At 34.8% G+C, this 20,037-nt stretch overlaps 1 protein-coding gene across 1 annotated transcript; it reads left to right on the top strand.

The window, feature by feature from the left end:
* Positions 1 to 586: 586 nt before the first annotated feature.
* Positions 587 to 18,364, top strand: TDO2 (tryptophan 2,3-dioxygenase). Its single transcript, XM_003899296.4, has 12 exons — positions 587 to 706; positions 931 to 1,036; positions 2,004 to 2,094; positions 4,984 to 5,054; positions 6,151 to 6,278; positions 7,248 to 7,434; positions 8,724 to 8,831; positions 11,551 to 11,662; positions 13,123 to 13,180; positions 14,374 to 14,453; positions 15,131 to 15,221; positions 17,806 to 18,364. Exons 1-12 carry the CDS (start codon positions 672 to 674, stop codon positions 17,957 to 17,959), a joined length of 1,221 nt encoding a protein of 406 aa, XP_003899345.2. The 5' UTR covers positions 587 to 671; the 3' UTR covers positions 17,960 to 18,364.
* The last annotated feature ends 1,673 nt before the right edge of the window (positions 18,365 to 20,037 follow it).

Here is a 20,037-nt window from a genome sequence, read left to right as displayed (position 1 = left end):
TGGATGACTCCTAGCTACGCTGTCATTGGTATGCCACAGATGAACAGTAAACTGATAATATTCGTTTAAATTCCAATACAGTGTGTTGAGAGCTTAACTGCTGCTGATTATTAGATGATATTTAGGTCAGAAGAACTCTGATGATTGAATGGAAGTGGGCTTTGAGCAGGTACCCAGACTTTATTTTACAGTTAATTTCCCTAGAGGTGTTAAATTTCAGTTTTTGGTCTAGAAGCTGTAAGAATATTTAAATTTGAGAGAATACATATTTGTTTTTTACAAGCTTATTGTCTTATGTATCCTAATACTATGCCAAATGTTTTCTTGGGATTGAATAAATGTAATTTTTTTAACTTGGCCTCTGTTGATTCATTGGATGTTTGTTACTTTGGATATAAAAGCAGAACTTGGCAAGTCCTACGACTCAATTTGGCAGATCACTCACTCTTAGCAAATGAACTGTGCCCAACATAAATCCACTCTAAAGTTTACAGAGGTTCTCTTCTGTACCAGTGGAAATGAGAGTTAGCTAAGACTACAAGAAGTGTGCTGATTGGATGGTGCAGGGTAAGCAGGATACATAAAAGGCAGCTGAAGAACATCTGGGAAGGTCAATGATAGCATCTGCCTAGAGTCAAACTTCCGTGCTTCTCAGACAGTGCCTTTTCACCATGAGTGGGTGCCCATTTTTAGGAAACAACTTTGGGTGAGTATTTGCCTTTATTCTAAGTGGATTTAGGCTATTAGAAGTATCAAGTGTGAGCCTTTTGATTCCTGAATTTAAGGAGCATTGAAAACTGTCACCTTTATTCTTTTGTCTAACAATCTACTCTAAAGAAAATTTACAATTACAATTTTAATCACCCATATCATTAGTTAACTGTGTTTTCTAATGCACTATTTTTCTCTCTTGATTTATTAAATTTGCAGATGTGCTTTTAAAAAACTCCCTGTAGAAGGCAGTGAAGAAGACAAATCACAAACTGGTGTGAATAGAGCCAGCAAAGGAGGTCTTATCTATGGAAACTACCTGCATGTAAGTGGCAGGGTCCTTATAGGGTTTGGTGTCCATTGCTAGGCACTCAATTCTGCAAAGCGACTTTTTATGATTTTGTTTCTCAGAATTTGTTTTTCTCAATCACCATTTGTTTTCTGGACCTAAGGATATTTTTATTCATAAACATTTTTACGTTTTCAACTTTTGTTAGAGTAACTCAAGAGACTTATAGCAGAAAATTCATCTCTCCAGTGGAAGTAAAAGCAGAGAATCCAGAATCTGGGCAGAGGTGGATACATGATAAGATACACTGTGGACAATTCGCAGGCATTGTGCAACTTGTATAAATAAGACATGGTTAATAAATGTCAGCCTAGATAACCGCAAATGCATTTTGAAAAAATTATCCTTTAAATCTCTTATCATAAAGTAGGAATGTTAAAGGCACACGGAGAATTTTCTTGAAATCATTAACATGTAAAGAGGGATGTTAACGAATGAGGTATTGGGAGATTATTCTGGGCCAAGTTTCAGCCTGTTTGTCTTCTGTTTTTGTTTTTGTTTTTTTTTTTAAGAGGCAAAACGATCAGAGTCCTTGATGTCTTCATCGATGAGTTTCTAAGGATGAACTGATAAAGGACGTTAAAATATTCTTAGAATAGGCTCTTTAGGGGAATAAAAGAATGCCAAATGCATAGTCAGCTCAGCAAGTTTTCAAGCTTTCATCATATTCATTTCATGAAAAGGGATATGATGTCTCAAAGAGCTTAATAGGATTTATTATGATAAAATCTTACCAAATAGAAATTTTCTGAGAAGAATAAAAATCACAAATTCAATTCACTCTTTATAAGGAGATTCATCCATTGTTTAAAAGAAAAGAGATTGGTTTCTGAGAATTTTGGGTTTGGAGGAGCGTTTTTCATTATCATATTCTACTTCTTACTAAAGTTGATAAAAACCAACTTCCGCAATTTCAGACTGGCTTTTTATTTTTCATTTCAAGTTGGAAAAAGTTTTGAATGCACAAGAACTGCAAAGTGAAATAAAAGGAAATAAAATCCATGATGAACATCTTTTTATCATAACTCATCAAGGTAAGTTGCACAAAAGTTTTGTACAATAATTATTCCACGGGCATTTCTCATTGATAACAAGGAAAGCTACCATTTTTTAAACTACAAAATGATGAAAGATCATGGACTCACCTCTGTTAGAAATGTTTGAGAATATTTTGCTGCCAGATAAATTCTCATAGGACTTATATAAGGATTTAAATAGTCTTCTTTATGTTACTCCACTGCTAATAGGCAAAGTAGGACTTTAGCTTTGTTCTGAACTCCCAGGGGACTTTCTGCCTCTCGGAATTTCACAAAGAATTCGCAAGTGAAGATGTTACTGTTTCTCACTTGGGAACACTAAGAAACTATTTTCAAGGTCATTGAAATTTATGCTGGATTGACATAATCTTATACAAATCTGGTAATAAACAAAAATGTAAATTTTGTCCGAAAATGTATGTTTATCTTTTCCTGATTTCTATAATAATTTCTGGGCAGTGTGTTATTTGTAGCCTATGTTTTCATGACTTCAGAAGTTTAGAAGGCTCCTGAGCTCCGAAATTATGTGCAAATTTTCATGAATATTATCTTAAAGACGTCTGTGACCCCAAAATATTAGTAACATTTACTCTAAGCTTTTCAGCGCCACTATACTGACCTCTGAATGACTGGAGCCCAATCACTGTTGCCTGCCAGTGCCCCACATCTAGACATGTTTCCTCGCCTTACCAATTCTTTGTGTCCTTTCTGCAAATGGGTGCTTTCCAAAGTGATTGACTAAATTAACAAAGTCTTTCTAGAAAATAAATTAAAAGTTAAAAAATTGGCTTAATGTGTCAGTTCTCCTGTTTTTATGTTTATACTTTTATTGGTGGCTTCTACCAAGGCAATATCAATAGGAGAAGAATAATGGTATAGGAGCATAAATTAGGAATTAAAAATTGTTTAAAACCTCAATTCTATTGTTATTAATTGTGTGACTCTGGTCAGTTGCTTAGATCTCAGGACCTCCACGTTACCATATGTAAAATGGAGGGAATTGCTGATGCTCTCACGTACTGAGTTCCTATGAAGATGAATGAGATAATGTGCATTAAGCACTTAGCCCGAGATATAGCACATAATAAACATGCAACCAATGGTAGCTATCATTATTTTATAAAAACACTTTTCTTCTATTCTTTAGTTATAACATTTAGACAGTGGTTACATAGGGTTAAAAAAGATACACATAAACTGATCAATATATATTTGATTGTTCTTTGCTCATATATAAAATTTAGTTCCTCCAAAGTATCCTTAAACATAACTTAGACTTATAATGAAATTCTCTTAATTAGTATGGAAACATTGCCTTATCCATAGGATAGAACCAAATAGGAGGCACTGCAGATCTCTAAGATTATTGACTTCCTATGCTCATCTAATTATTACATTGTCTATTTAATTTATTCATAAAACAATCACTAAATATTTACTTTGTGCCTGACACTATGCTAGGTACTGAAGAAAAATGGATGAATATGAGTGAGTCCTTAGTTTCCAGTGGCATAGAATATTATGGGAAGATTAAGCCAATGGGGAGAACCATTTATATTTGCTATGAATCATCTAGTAACACAAAGGAGTCAAAATGTTTATCCATGTCTATCTATCATACTGCTGTAAGTCTTAGGGTTTTGAATCATAAGTTTCCAATTGTAGGTGGGTAACTGATTATTTTACAAATGAGTCAACTGAAGTTAAAGAAAATAGTTTTGTCCCAACTGACACAGCCAGTAACTTCAGATAGATTGATTCCAACTATGCTTCTTCCAGAATGTCATTACTATATCACTTTTACCTTTTTTTTTTTTTTTTTTTTGAGACAGAATCTGCTCTGTTGCCCAGGCTGGAGTGCGGTGGCGCGATCTCGGCTCACTGCAAGCTCTGCCTCCCAGGTTCACGCCATTCTCCTGCCTCAGCCTCCCGAGTAGCTGGGACTACAGGCGCCTGCCATCACTCCCTGCTAATTTTTTCTATTTTTAGTGGAGACGCGGTTTCACTGTGTTAGCCAGGATGGTCTCGATCTCCTGACCTCGTGATCTGCTCTCCTCGGACTCCCAAAGTGCTGGGATTACAGGCTTGAGTCACCGCACCAGGCCTACTATATCACTTTTCTTTAATGCCAATGTTAATTGTTTGACAACCCCTAGTAAAGGGGGAGAACAAACTTAATCCTTCAACAGAAAAGCTTTGGCAGAATTCAGGTAGGTTTAAACAAATAAACCTTGGACTCACGGAAATTCTGAAAGATGATCTACTGGATAATGTGGACTCAACTGCAACAAAGTTGCCCCTGGGAATTAGCTGTCACAGTAATATGAAGCTTTGTCGTTTTCCTTTCACCGCAAACGTCTGGCTGCTTTCCCATATGTGCTAAGTCTATGAGTTGCTAGGATTTTCACAAATAAAACAAACAGACAAAATGCTGCATTTTACGTAACTTAGCTTTGTATTTTCAAGTTCTTAAAATCCTACAGTCTTTCATTTAGGTTAGGAAATATTAATTTCTCAGTTTGGTTGAAGTTGATTATTACTTCTGCTTCCTCACATACTTCCAGCTTCCATAGAGGAAGCTAGAATTAGGTTAGGTGCTATATCCTCAAAGACCTAAAAACGCATTTGTTGAGAGGAATTAGTGTAATAATAATGAATATGAAGCATTAGGTAACATGCCTAGCATATTAAAACATTTAATAAAAGGAGGCTATTACAACTTTAACATTAACATTTATTTCTGGCGTACAATGGGACTATATTTACATTTATTGATTTAAGGTAATATTTTAATTTCTCTTTCAATATGTTAAACATATCTTTCATATAATAATGGCCAAAAAGGCTCCCATAACTTTCCAATTGACAATGATTTCCTTATTACAGCTTACGAACTCTGGTTTAAGCAAATCCTCTGGGAATTGGATTCTGTTCGAGAGATCTTTCAGAATGGCCATGTAAGTTCTTATGTCACAATATTGGTTTCATATATATTTTTGGAAGATATGGAAAGTATTATTAATGAGAGAAAAACATTAACACCAAGTGGTGGTCTTAATGTTTAATGATAAAACAAACAAGACATTTTCTGAATGAATGAGGAGTTCAGTCATATTTTCCCATTGCCACTGCAAAATTACATGTGACTTTAAGGTTCCTTTCAAATTTTAGTTTCAAGTCCCTTGTTTAGAACTCATTTCCACACACAAAGATGTTATAAATGATGGTGGATTACCAAACTAATGGGGATCCTTTAATTAACAGCTATCAGAGTTGTATTTCTACTGAATATTAGCTGCGGGAAGATGGGAGCAATAATAAGGAAAGTGATAAAGGAAGAGAAGGAAGCAGTAGAGAAATAGTGGGAGGAAGAAAAAGAGGAAGAAAAGGAGGAAAGAGGAATGAGGGAATGGGGAAGAAAAGGATAGGAGGACAAAGAGTGAGAGGAGAGGAGGGAAAGCTTCTGGTGATGGCAGGAGTTTGAGCTGCACTTCTCCATCTCCCACCCTGCTTTCTCTTGCCATGGCTCTGAGGATCCTTCCTTGGGTCCTCTACCTCTGAGCCCCTGCTCCAGGAAGGGCTAGGAGAAAGAGCACACACATACAGATGGGACTCTTCCTGCCTGTGTGGATCCACTTCCCATTTATGTCAGTGGCAACTTTGGCCCTCAGTAAAGAGTAGATTGATCCACATGTTGTTTAATCCTCACCCGAAGTTCCTGTGTTATCTTGACCTCTCTCCTTTGACACAAAACTAAAAGAGAAGCTTGTTTTGAAATCAATGGGGGATTGTATTCTAGAATTTACTTCTACTTTGCTTCTATATAGTTTTCTATTGTCAAAGAAAGAAAAAACTTCTTATTTTGCAGAAATTCCTTGCACACAATTCAGAACTGTTATTAGTTCAACATATACTCTTGGCAAATTTTAGTTTCAAAGTTTCCCTTTAAAACAAAATTAGAGATAAAATTAATGGGAATGCAGTGCCATTGTCTATTTTGTATTTTCTAGAGGTCAGCATCGCTGACGCAGTGTTTCATTTCTTAACCATCAGGTCAGAGATGAAAGGAACATGCTTAAGGTTGTTTCTCGGATGCACCGAGTGTCAGTGATCCTGAAACTGCTGGTGCAGCAGTTTTCCATTCTCGAGACGATGACAGCATTGGACTTCAATGACTTCAGGTGCACACCTTTGACATTTTAAAAAATGTGATGGAGTTTACTTTCTCATTTTGGTGGGTAAAAGGAGCATGTGTGTGTTGTGTGCCATGAGGAGCCTGTCTTCTTAACACTTTGTTACTATGTGGACTTAGGGGTCTTCAGTCACAAAGCATCTGAGAAGTTATTAAAAATATTTTATTATTAAGTTTTACATGTAAGCATAATATGATCGATTAATTTAAATTCATCACTGTGTGTCCTGTTTTTCTCCAAAAAGAACTTTAGACAACTTAGCACATTGACTAAAATAGCTAATAAAATACATGTAATTAAATTTAAAAAATATAAAAACTCAAAACAGGAGCGATATATACAGAAGCATGTCAATCAAAGTAGAAGTTATGGATTAAACCATAAATTTTACCTGTACATTTCAAGGCAATACCATATAGATAACTTTTTTTCTTACCAAAATATAAGAAGAAAAAAGTTTAAAACTCTTCCATTGGGTGCAGGATGTAACAAGCAATGTACTGAACATGTCTGACAAAGGAAAAGTAGAATTTGTGGTGAATTTAAAACGTTAAAGTCTTAGCAGCAGCGAAATGAAAGACATTCACAAAGATGTAATAGGGGGAGTGGGAGTAATAACATTTTTGATGCCCAACAATGTTTAAGTAGCTCATTTTTCTGATTTCAATGAGTCAAATCACAGGTCTAACTCTAGACAGTTGTGTGTATCTGCTCTTGATATCCAAGAGAGCAAAACTGACAACCTCTTACAATAGAAGAAACCATTATGGTGATTGATAATGTGAACCCTTCCTTTCCTCTCCTCTCTTCCCCTCCCCCTGTCCTCTCCCCTCCCCTCCCCTCCCCTCCCCTCTCCTCTCCTCTTCCCTCCCCTCCTCTCCCCTCCCCTCCTCTCTGCTATTCTCCTATCATCTCTTTCCCTTCCCTTGCCTTTCCTTCCCCCATTTAATCTCAAAGAGAGTACTTATCTCCAGCATCAGGCTTCCAGAGTTTGCAATTCCGACTATTAGAAAACAAGATAGGTGTTCTTCAGAACATGAGAGTCCCTTATAACAGAAGACATTATCGTGATAACTTCAAAGGAGAAGAGAATGAACTGCTACTTAAGTCTGAGCAGGAAAAGACACTTCTGGAATTAGTGGAGGTATGGATTCATACAATTTCTAAAGTTTAACTCAATACATCTTCTTAATTTAGCTTTTGCTAAACAGAATTTTTAAAACTCATCAAAATTGAGTTACATTCAGTGGAAATAAGGATAGAAAGAATTCATAAAAATACATGAATTTGTAAATTCATGTTACTGAAATATTGAAAATGTCAAGAACCCTGCTGAGAACGTCAGATATACTTATGTAATTAATTGTATGTTAATATTTAATAACCTTGTCATCTCAATAAAACAATTCCTTAAATATCCCTACTAAGTAATGCTTAATTTAGCTGATTTTTAGACTGAGTGTGATTATTTAGTGAGCTTTATTGTTTTAAAATATTCTGTAATTGAAAATTTTCGGTTATTTAGTATTTTTCTTAGCTGAACTAAATTACTAAGAATATACACCTCCGAAAATGTTCCCTTCGTATCCAAATTCCCTAAAGGTCTACAAGTAGCTTTTAGGAATTATTAATTTTTTCTTCAAAAATAGATTACTAAACAAAGATTGCATTGTCTTGGTTTCCATTGCAAAGCCTTTTCTTCTGCAAATCAGCTTTTCTTGTGTTGAATTATACTCTGCTCATTAATCCTCTGGGTAATGTAAATGTGGATTTAGGTTAATGCATTATATATAATGTTAAATAATGGCATATAAGAATAGGGAGAAAAAGAATTCTAAAGCTAATTTCAGAATTATAATAAGTATGGGTTAAATGAGAACTCACAGAGGTACATGAATTTAGTTTTATTTCTAGATTTAAAAATATTTTAAAATCTCAAAGTAATTGCATGGATGATTAATTTCAAAGTTACTAAGTATACAGTTCCCATGAATTTAGAGGAGATTGTATCTTATACACATCATCATTTCTTCAGCTCCGAAGATATAAAGTAACTTGAGAATAAACCAGAAGATATCAGTAAAATAATTATTAAGAATATACTCTTTAAATATGTTTAGATAGAACATATGTTTAGATAGGTGTATAGATTTCTAGAAGACAACTGGAATTTCTGTAATCACATATTTCTTAAGAAATAAAGAGTAAACATTATTAATGGTTGCCATAAAATTAAGGAAATTGAATATATTAATTATTTCATAAGTGAAGAAATTGAAGAGAAATAAAAAACATTTACAAATAAAACTTGTAGCGTACGTTTCTGGAAACCATGAAGATTTCTTGTTTCAAGTTTATACATGTCAGTTACAATGCATTTTACATAATTTAAATTTTACCATGTACTCACTTAAAAAATAATGTTTATTCAAGGCATGGCTGGAAAGAACCCCAGGTTTAGAGCCACATGGATTTAACTTCTGGGGAAAGCTCAAAAAAAATATCACCAGAGGCCTGGAAGAGGAATTCATAAGTATTCAGGTATTTAGATGACATCAGTTAATGTAAATTTAATACAGAAATATTCAAAATTTAATGATTTAAACTTTTCTCTTAACCTTTCATTTTTCTCATATTTTTTTCTTTCACAAAGGTATTTTCTTGGACTATATTACATGATTGATTTCATTTTCTTTATGTGCGATAAATATTATACTAAAATAAGACCTTCATTGCAAGGGAGAATTTTATCTATGATAAGTAGCTGAGATTAATATTATTTTTTCATTTCTATTGAAAATTCTATATTAGGACCAATTCTAGACAGAACTAGGCCCACAGTGAACCAACGAACCAAATCTATGTAGCCCTGTAGCTTTGCTTTTGCTCTTGTATATTTACTGGGTGCTTTCTGGCAGCTCTCAGACAATGTCAGTTTTCTCCTACTTAAAAGATACTGTTGATTTCTCATTGCCCTGATCTTTCAGGTCTCTCATCCTCTTTGCATGACTAAATTTCCTGGAAGAGTTGTTTAAATTCTACATCTTGAGAGGTTGCATCAGGTAGTGCTGAAAGCATATACTTTGAAGTCACGCTACTTGGGTTCCAGTCCCACTTCCACTTCTTAAACAACTGTGTGACAGAGAACAAGTGACTGCACCTCTCTTTGCCTCTCTTTCAGCATTGGCAAAATAGAAAAATAAGAATATCTAACTCATAAGATTATTATGACAGGAAATTAAATAAATACTTGTAAAGCATTGAGAACAGAAGTCAGAATAATTATTTATCTCTCATCTAATCCTCAGCTTACTTCAAGCTGTCTTCCTGTACCGTCATTCTCATGTGGTCTTCATGTACATTTTTAGTCTTAACTTAGTTGACCTCGCAGAAACATTCAATACTAATGATTACGACTTATTCTTTCTTGAACATTCTTTTCTCTTGGATTTAGTACATACCATTATGTTTGCTTCTAATTCTCTGGCCCTTATTTCTCTATCTCTTTTACTTGCTCTTATTTCTCTCTTAGACCAATAAATGATAGAGTTTTGTAGTCCATTGGCTTAGATCCTTTCTGTTCTATCTCTACACTCTTTCATTAGATGGTGTCATTTATACCCACTGCTTCAATATCTACTTAGCTAACATAATTCTCAAACATTTATCTCTGGTTTATATATCCCTTTAAATTTCAGAACATGTGTATAATACCTTACTTGATATTTCCTCCTGGTCCTCTCAAAAACACACCAATAAAACCAAGCTTGAACATTACTCCTTCCATCCACTCTTGTACCAACATTGTCTTCTCTGCATTAAAGAACTTTTTCTCCTATAATTCATCTGGGCTGTCGTCAGACTTCTATCAGTGATCCTTGGCTCCGCCCTCTTGTTTCACCACTTCTTCAAGCTATCATCAAGTCCTACTGATGTTACCTATTTAGTTCTCAAGTATCATCCTTTAATCTACCACTACCACTCAAGTGTAACCTGCCATCGTTTTTCACCGGGACTATAATAATCTCTGAACTGTTCTCCTCCACCTTCCCAGTATGCTTCTATTCTACTTTAGTCTCCACATTGCAGTCTGAATAATCTTTTCAGAAGGCAAATCTGATCACATCTCCCTCTTGTGTAAAGCCTTTTGATGTTGCCTCATTGTTTTTAGAATTAAGATAAAAACTTTAACCTGGTCTATAAGGCCTTTATGATCGCACATTCATGTGGTCGAGCCATACTGAGTTTCTTTGTTAGCTAAGTTTAGTTCTTTGCATTTATCACCAAGGAGTCCTTTTATGTGTTCTTCTCTGGATTTGGAATGTTCTTCCCCAACTAACTCCTTCCGATTCTTAAGATCTTGGTTCAAGGAAAACTTCTTTAGGAAGGTCTTTCCTAAACTCCTTATTACTTTAAGTTATGATGCCAATACTGCTTCTGTATAGCATAGTCTAAGGTTGTAATTTAATGACTGAGTGATTATTTGTTCAATGTCTTATTCCTACCAGATAACTCCTGTACAATATCACAACTCTCGAGTTTTGCTCACAATTTTATCTCTATCATCTTAGCATGACATGTATTGAATAAATAATTAATTGGAAATAATATACATATAGGTTAGTACTACATAGGGTCGTTGTTCTGATGAATTGGAAATAATTGGGTTAAATAATTTGCCCTAGCTCAATTAATTGGCTTATAAACAGAATATGTGTTGTAGGCAGAAAAAATAAGAATTTTCTTCAACCAATCAATAGATAGAGAGAAAATGAAGAAAACATGAGTGAGAAATATCTAAGAAATTGTATTTACAGTTTTTTATTATCAGTATTTCAATACTGAATATAGAATTTCAATAGAGTTAATAGTTCTTCTGACTAGGAATTCTTAACTTTTTCTAAGTGAAGTTACCTTACTTCCTGTGTTAAATAATTCTTGTTTAAAATTAGGTCATTATTAACTGCTGGTAGTTATCTCTGCTTTTGTCCATCTGGGTTCATTGTTCATTACATTTATGAAGATAATATTTAATATTGAGAAATCATTTAAACTTAAATGAAAGGATAGAGCCACTGAGTGTGTGGAAGATTCCTTTTCATAAGACATAATTTCCAAATAGTAATTATTAGATGATACAGTAAATATTAAAAGTACATCATTTCTGCAACCACAACTCTCTTCCTTGTAAGCAAAGTTTTCTAAAATATCAATCTATTTATTCTCTCTCAGGGTTATTAATGCCATATTTTTCCTAAAGGCTAAGGAAGAGTCTGAAGAAAAAGAGGAACAGGTGGCTGAATTTCAGAAGCAAAAAGAGGTGCTACTGTCCTTATTTGATGAGAAACGTCATGAACATCTCCTTAGTAAAGGTAGGTATTTTTATTTTATGAATCTTTTTCTTGAAATGTGTGAATATGAGATCAGAACATCATTTTATAAGCCTATCAAGCCTTGCTTGGGAGAAATAGAATGAAAAGTGATATTCTACTGATAGAAACAAAAATGGAGTAAATGTTTTCAGTGATAAATCTATTTTAACAGGTTTCTATGCCCAGATTATTTCAAAAACATTAGAAAAAAAATTTGTGTAGTCTATGCCAGATACAAGGGATATCAAGATCAACTGCGTATAGTTTCTCAAATAGTTCACGGCCTAATAGGAACAGAAATGAAGACAAATCGTTGTAATAGTAAAGACTATGGTAGAGGTAAGAAAAGGAAGGAATAGCTACTGTGAGAGCAAGTATTGATGTTACCCCATTGTTTTAGGATTAAGACAAAATCTTTAACATGGTCTATAAGGCCTTTTATGATCTCATATTTGTGTTGTCCAGCCATACTAATTTTCTTTTATTAGCTAAGTTTGGTTATTTGGATTTATCACCAAGGAGTCTTTTTACGTGTTCTCTGGGCTTGGAATGTTCTTACATTCCAATTACATGGTATATTCCTGCCCTCTTTCTCTCTTCCTCCCTCCTTTGTGTGTGGGTGAGCTCTTTCATACAAATCTGCTTGACTGACCAGGAGACCAGGAAACGCATACATTTAGACTTTTGGCACAATTGGTACTGAGCTATTAGTTCCTGAAACTTATTGAGCCATAAAATCAGTACTTTCATTTCTAAACTTTTGTGTTCATTTTGACTTAGAACTTTCATTGTAAAGCATCTTAAACCTTTATGGAAATAGGCAGAATAAAAGTAAAAATTAATTTTTATAACACAAGTACAAAACAAAGCAATATATGAAATTGGTATTAAGTTTAATAAGCTTAAAGGTTGTTAGCTTCTGTTTTCTTAAAACAACAACAACAAAAAAAAAACCTCAGTAAAGAATAACAAAATCTTGTTTTCCTGAAGCAAGGAGAAAGTCTTTCATTAGAGCACACATATACGATTTTACATAATTGTGCTCATTAAAAACAAGTTAGCTAATTTCAAGTGAATTAGTGAAAACTACTTTGAAATGATGCTTATAACGCATCTCTACTTTTTTGAAATGAAAGACATACTATTTTACTTGGAAAATGAATTTTGTTATGAAAGTCAAGTATTTTCTAGAAAAATCAGGTTTTCTTAACATGCTATTTGAAGGTTTTGAAAATTTAAAATATGTACATTTTTAGTTTGTTTTAAAAACTCCAATGTTAAAATTGTATTTTAAGTGATATGTTTATAAATTCAATCTAAGGGATAAAAAATGTAAACTGAAACTTATATTGATTTCTAAACACATGTAATCCATTAAATTTTTTAAGATGATGATGCCGAATTAATATAAAATTACCTTAAATTACCTAATAAATTTAAATTTGCAACGTATTTTGCAGGTGAAAGACGGCTGTCATACAGAGCACTTCAGGGAGCATTGATGATATATTTTTACAGGTAAAACAAATCAGAAGAGAGACTGACGTTAAAATTGAGGGGTGGATATGGATAACATATCCAGTATAAAGCCTAAAATTTATAAGCATAGTTCAATGCAGTAATTTAGTTTTTAGAGAAAACTTAGAAAATAATTAGTAATGAAGTTTTATGATCCCCCTTTTTTTTCTTTTAAATAGTAAAAGCATAACTTTTTTCCCTGAACAGGGTTAAATGGTGTTAAACACTGCACAAATTAATCAAATATCCTTTTTAACTGAATTCTACAAAGCACTATGTAACACTAAGTGTCCAAAATGGCCAAAGTTTACTCTCTCAGAGACTCACTCATGAAATGTGTTCTATCATTAAACAATGTTGTAAGATTATTACTGTTTAAGAAAATAAAAAATGCATGAAGTGAAAATAACTTGCAAACTATACCACTTATTCAGCAATTTCAATTAAAATTATCTTCATGGTCTAAAATGTTTGAAGTATTCCTTAAATGTTGACTCATTCCTACTCTGTTGTATAAAGGTCCCATCCTCAGGGTTGGTGAATTAAATATTTCAGAACAATAAATATCACATTAGTAAAAAATATCTATATTGACAGGCTGTCATGCTTCTGTGTATTTAATTTTTAAAATCTTTTCAAGTCTTTCTTCAAAATGGCAACATAAACAAAATCTTCTGACTCTTTTCCTAAACTCAAGTAAATGTATGCCAGTCAGGCATATGCGTCCTAAGTAGAAAATATACTGAGAAAGTTGAAGAAATACATGTAAAAACAAAACAAAACAAAAACAACACAAAAAAAACAAATTAAAAAAACCAAATAGATGAAAAGAATTAAAAAGTGGTTTTTCCTTTTGTGTTTTAATATCTTTGCCTAAAAGTGTTTGACTACTTTTGGCTGGGAAATCTGTGCATAGTGCATCTGTCTCCTTTTAATAAGAACCAATGTTAGATGTGACTCTGGGTGATTACTTCATGTATATTACATGGAATTTTCTAGACTTCAAACACCGCAAGTTGAGTAGTATTATTTCATCTTTAAGACGAATAAACTGAGACTGAGAGAATAAGCCAAAGCTGCCACAGCTCCTCACAGGCAAAGCTGACATTTGTTTCCAGGGCCAACTGATTGTCAAACTCATGCTCCTTCTAACGCACTCGATTTACTTGAATATATTCTTCTTTTTCCTTTAGGGAAGAGCCTAGGTTCCAGGTGCCTTTTCAGTTGCTGACTTCTCTTATGGACATAGATTCACTGATGACCAAATGGAGATGTAAGTCCTTCCCGCTCATCCCATGCTGCTTCCCCACATGCTGTTCCTGTGCTCTTTGTCTTGGTCTTCGGTGTGCCCTCGTGCCCACTTTCTCTCTTCCCCCCTCCTTTGTGTGTGGGTGCGTTCTTTCATACATACCAGCTTGGCCATCACTCTCTCCCAGGGCCAACTGATCCATATGCATGCTAGGCACAGTACCTAAGGCCCACAATACTTTTGGGAGCTCATGAACATATTTTATTTTAAAATCTGAAGGAAAAAATAAACCTTAGGTCAAAAAAAGTTTTATTATGTAAGAGTAATATATTTGCCATTATGCCAATGCAGTTATAAATTTTTAATTTAAATGGTTTTTAATTTTTTTAAATGAAGGAATTTGCCATGAAGGCAAAGGTGGCATGGGCTCATGAGTCATGTTATGGCCCTGGTCTCTTCTATTGTGTCCATGGGCTAAATGCAATGAAGGAGGGAGTGAAATGCATGTAGCCTGAAGCAAGTGGAGCGCTAGGCAACCTCACAGTCTCATCCGGCTCTCATGTATGAGCCTTCCATATGGCCAAGTGTTCGTTGTCAGCATTTTCTCAGAAGCAATAATCATTACCAAGCCCTTATTGTTAGAACATTGTGGAACTAATGGTGGAAAAATATCCATGCAGTAAATTTGTGTGTTTGCCTAGATAACCATGTGTGCATGGTGCACAGAATGCTGGGCAGCAAAGCTGGCACCGGTGGTTCCTCAGGCTATCACTACCTGCGCTCAACCGTGAGGTAGGTGGGGAAATTCTCCTTTCTTCCTGGTGGCAGTCACCAACAATTTGTTTCTCCATCTATACGCTGATTAACTTTAAAAAGTCATTTTATTTGCTCCTGTCTGAACTACTAACAACACATTTGTAGTTAGAATATTCCAGTTCGGTCTTTTGGAAGTAATTTTATAAAATCTTTAATTATGAACCTTCACTGCTTTGATCCTGTATGAAAAGGGGTATGGTATCAATGCCTGCATGATATGTGAGGAAACAAAGTGTTTAACAGTGCTTACATCCAGGCAGAAAAGTCTTCAACTCATTGTGGCTCAAGTTTTGACTAGACAAAAACATTTATCATTAATTCTACAAATGTCTTCCTGGCTAGATAAACGACACAGTTAAAGTAGCATCTTGTTTTCTGATGTGACTCTATATTATAAAACTATTTCCATCTCTCCAGAGAGTGCCCTTTTTAAAGTGTTTACAAGGAAAGAGATCAACATTTATTAAGGATTTAAAATATGCTAGAGAGGTTTCTAAGGGACGTACATTCTTATTTTGATATTCACAATATCATAGATAAATGGACAAATGGATACATCTGGAAACTGAAAAACTTCTACGGTCCCTTGAAAAAGAAGAATCAATTCAAGAATAAATTAGACATTTGCATTTAGCACCCCCTCAAATCTTTACAGTACATTGATTTCATCCCTACTGTTATTATCAGATTGGTTGGTTTCTAAAATAAACAGGTTTAAATTTTCATGATTTTTAGACATTTTCACTTTCCCTGGAAATAAATTCTGTAAGCACAAAACAATCAATAACTGCCTATACCAAATGAGCACACATATCAGTGGGTGGTGGGAATAATTAACACAAACAGCATCTCTAGTGTGTTGTTACCTCAGTTTTAAAAAGACCTGACCTTTTGCTGTGCAGAAGCTCTTTAGTTTAATTAGATCCCATTTGTCAATTTTGGCTTTTGTTGCCATTGCTTTTGGTGTTTTAGACGTGAAGTCCTTGCCCATGCCTATATCCTGAATGGTATTACCTAGGTTTCCTTCTAGGGTTTTTATGGTTTTAGGTCTAATATTTACGTCTCTAATCCATCTTGAATTAATTTTTGTATAAGGAGAAAGGACAGGATCCAGTTTCAGCTTTCTACTTATTTTCCCAGCACCATTTATTAAATAGGGAATCCTTTCTACTTATTTTCCCAGCACCATTTATTAAATAAGGAATCCTTCCCCCATTTCTTGTTTTTGTCAGGTTTGTCAAAGATCAGATGGCTGTAGATGTGTGGTATTATTTCTGAGGGCTCTGTTCTGTTCCGTTGGTCTATATCTCTGTTTTGGTACCAGTACCATGCTGTTTCAGTTACTGTCAGCCATCCCATTACTGGGGATATACCCAAAGGATTATAAGTCATGCTGCTATAAAGATACACGCACACGTATGTTTATTGCAGCACTATTCACAATAGCAAAGACTTGGAATCAACCCATATGTCCATCAGTGACAGACTGGATTAAGAAAATGTGGTACATATACACCATGGAATACTATGCCACCATAAAAAAGGATGAGTTCATGTCCTTTGTAGGGACATGGATGCAGCTGGAAACCATCATTCTCAGCAAACTATTGTAAGAACAGAAAACCAAATACCGTATGTTCTCACTCATAGGTGGGAATTGAACAATGAGATCACTTGGACACAGGAAGGGGAACATCACACACCGGGTCCTATTGTGGGGAGGGGGGAGGGGAGAGGAATAGCATTAGGAGATATACCTAATGTAAATGATGAGTTAATGGGTGCAGCACACCAACATGGCACATGTATATATATGTAACAAACTTGCACGTTGTGCACATGTACCCTAGAACTTAAAGTATTGAAAAAAAAAAAAAAAAAAGCCCTGACCAAAAGGAAGGACTGAAGTTTTCATTTTACAGAGTTAGAAACTGGGGCATTGAAGTTTAAACAACTTGTCAAAGGTCCTTGAATTGTAGGTGACAGATCCAGAATTTGAACCCAGATTTATTTGACTTCAAAGGCAAATGTTCTTCCTCCATAAAACTGTAACAGTTAAAATTGTTGACTAACAACACAAATGCAATTTTAGTGTTAAAACTACTTCGTAGACATTTATTATGAGTCCATTAAACCCTTAGGGCAGTTATTTGGCAGCTTTTCAGTTGGAAATATTTCCAAATGAGCATCTAAGACTCTGTATGCGTTACATGTATTACCTTGCATACCATCCTTCAGAAGTAGGAAGTGAGAACACATCTTTATCTTTATGAAGGTGCCAGCAATAAGACTCTCAGTTTTAATATGAAACACCCTGTTCTAAAACACATAATACTGTTTTGTGGGCATAAACTTTGAAAATGGAATAAAAAGTAGGCAATCAATACTAATACTACATAATACCTAATTTAATATATGATATATACAACATGTGATGTATATTATAATATTGAATACTAATTAATTATGGAAAATACCAGAGAAATAAATTTTCTAATTGAAAATTTTAAATATTTCATGTCAACCAATGTAACACATCTTTATGTATGTGTTTTTCCAGTGATAGGTATAAGGTATTCGTAGATTTATTTAATCTTTCAACATACCTGATTCCCCGACACTGGATACCGAAGATGAACCCAACCATTCACAAATTTCTATATACAGCTGAATACTGTGATAGCTCCTACTTCAGCAGTGATGAATCAGATTAAAATCATCTGCAAAATCTATGAAGAATACTGGTTTCACAGTCTATTTTTTATTTTCTATGAATTTTCATAAATAGTTTTAATATATGTATACATGTGTTGTTCAGCACCACGATGCTCTGATTTAATTCTAGAAATAATTTTGTTACCGCTTGTTTGTGGCAAGACTAAGCAATAAGATGAGAAAGAATTCATTTAAATAGTAACATTGTACATAGGGTGTTTTCCTATTAAAAATTCAATTTCCCCTGAGAATTAATGTAACCACTTAATGTAATCATTATCTCATTGTTTCATCTTTATAAACTTGTAAACTTCAGCTATTTCAAGTATTTTATGCAGTACAATATGTTATTCTGTACAAAGACTTTCAAATAAAATTTTAATAATAATAAAGTATTAATCTTTCTCCTTGTATTGTTTTTGAAATATTGATTGTATTTGTTAGGAATCTTAATGACCAAAGACAGAAACCTATCTGCAGTTTGTCTAGAGGGGATATACTAGAGGATTACCAGCTTGCAGAATTCAAATGAACACTGCCCAAAAAGCCTTGAAAGAGGAGCCTGGAAACTCTGATGCCACAAGGACTGGGTCCAGTTCCTGGAGTGCTATATTCCCGGAACACTCTGAGATCTTTTTTGTCTCATCTCTTCTCTGTAGATGTTGGCTTTATTCTTTCCTGTAGTAGAACAGCTTCTGTCTCAGGCTGGGTCCCAGTTTCCAGCACCACTGGACTCACACAGGGCAAACCTTCTCTTTCCCCCAGCTCCCATGCTTGTGATCTGGGAGGTGCAGTGAACTCTAATGCATGCAGAACTGAGGCAGGAGCAAGAAGTCCCCTCAAAGAAGATGTGTTTTCCAGAAGAAAGGACACAGACTGAGCAGTGACCCAGTTCATTTCTAATAAGACATTAATTAGGCTAAGAGTTTCGATCAGACATGAGTTTTAGTCTTCTTTTTCTAGCTTGGCCAGGTTATTGTGAAAACTTAAATTTTTGTTATGGGAGGAAATACATAATATTATTTTAAAAATCTAAAATGTATGTCAACCTTGACCTAGAGTCATTATCACTAGCAAGCAGTAAGTTCTTGATGGAATTGAACTATTCTTTGGTTTCAATTGCGTTTTTTTCTTATAAGGATCATATCATCTAGTTTGTCTCAGAATTGTATATAATTGCTTTTGCCTCCATGACTGTTGTGTGCTCATGTATGTGTGTATACACAGTATCTGATGGCGACTAGGCTGATATAATACAGAGTCAAATGGCATGGTGGCTAAAAGGCACTAGCTTTGAAATCAACAAGCTCGAGGGCAAATTCTGGCTCTGCCATTTATTAACTATCTGGTACAATCATCAGTTGAAGCCTAGTTTCCTATCCATCTGGGGGTAAAAGTACTTATTTTATAAGCTTTGCTATTTCTTAGGAAAAAAATATGTTAATAGATGTTCTGTCACCAAAGTGCCTTAGAATATTGGTGCAAATGTTATTTGTCAACGTTTATCATTATTTTAATAGACTGTATTAGTCGGGATTCTCCAAAGGGACAAAACTAATAGGATAGATGTATATATGAAGGGGAGTTTATTAAGGAGTATTGACTTACACAATTACAAGATGAAGTCCCACAATAGGTCTGCAAGCAGGAAGCCAGTCCAAGTCCCAATACCTCAAAAGTAGGGAAGCCAATAATGTAGCCTTCAGTCTGCGGCTGAAGGCCCCAGAGCCCCTGGCAAATCACTGGTGTAAGTCCAAGTGTCCAAAAGCTGAAGAACTTGGAGTCTGATGTTCCAGGGCAGGAAGTCTCCAGCATGGGAGAAAGATGGAGGCCAGAAGACTCAGCAGGTCTGTTCTTTCCATGCCTGCTTTCACACTGGCAGCTGATAAGACGGTGCCCACCCAGGCTGAGGGTGGGTCTGCCACTCACAGTCCACTGACTCAAATGTTAATCTCCTTTGGCAACACCCTCACAAACACATCCAGTAACAATACTTTACATCCTTTAATCCAATCAAGTTGACACTCAATATTAACCATCACAACTTTGTCAGCTTGAACCCATCCACATCTCCTGA

The sequence above is a fragment of the Papio anubis genome, chromosome 3 (assembly GCF_008728515.1).
Source record: "Papio anubis isolate 15944 chromosome 3, Panubis1.0, whole genome shotgun sequence".
Classification (NCBI taxonomy): domain Eukaryota; kingdom Metazoa; phylum Chordata; class Mammalia; order Primates; family Cercopithecidae; genus Papio; species Papio anubis.
The sequence above is the reverse complement of the archived record's forward strand: the minus strand, read 5'-3'. Positions and strand labels throughout refer to the sequence as shown.

Coding starts and splice junctions, on each gene's coding strand:
- TDO2 (XM_003899296.4), top strand. CDS start 672: ATGAGTGGGTGCCCATTTTTAGGAAACAACTTTGG. Junction 6,279..7,247: donor TTGGACTTCAATGACTTCAG/GTGCACACCTTT, acceptor TTAATCTCAAAG/AGAGTACTTATCTCCAGCAT. Junction 14,454..15,130: donor ACTGATGACCAAATGGAGAT/GTAAGTCCTTCC, acceptor GTGTTTGCCTAG/ATAACCATGTGTGCATGGTG.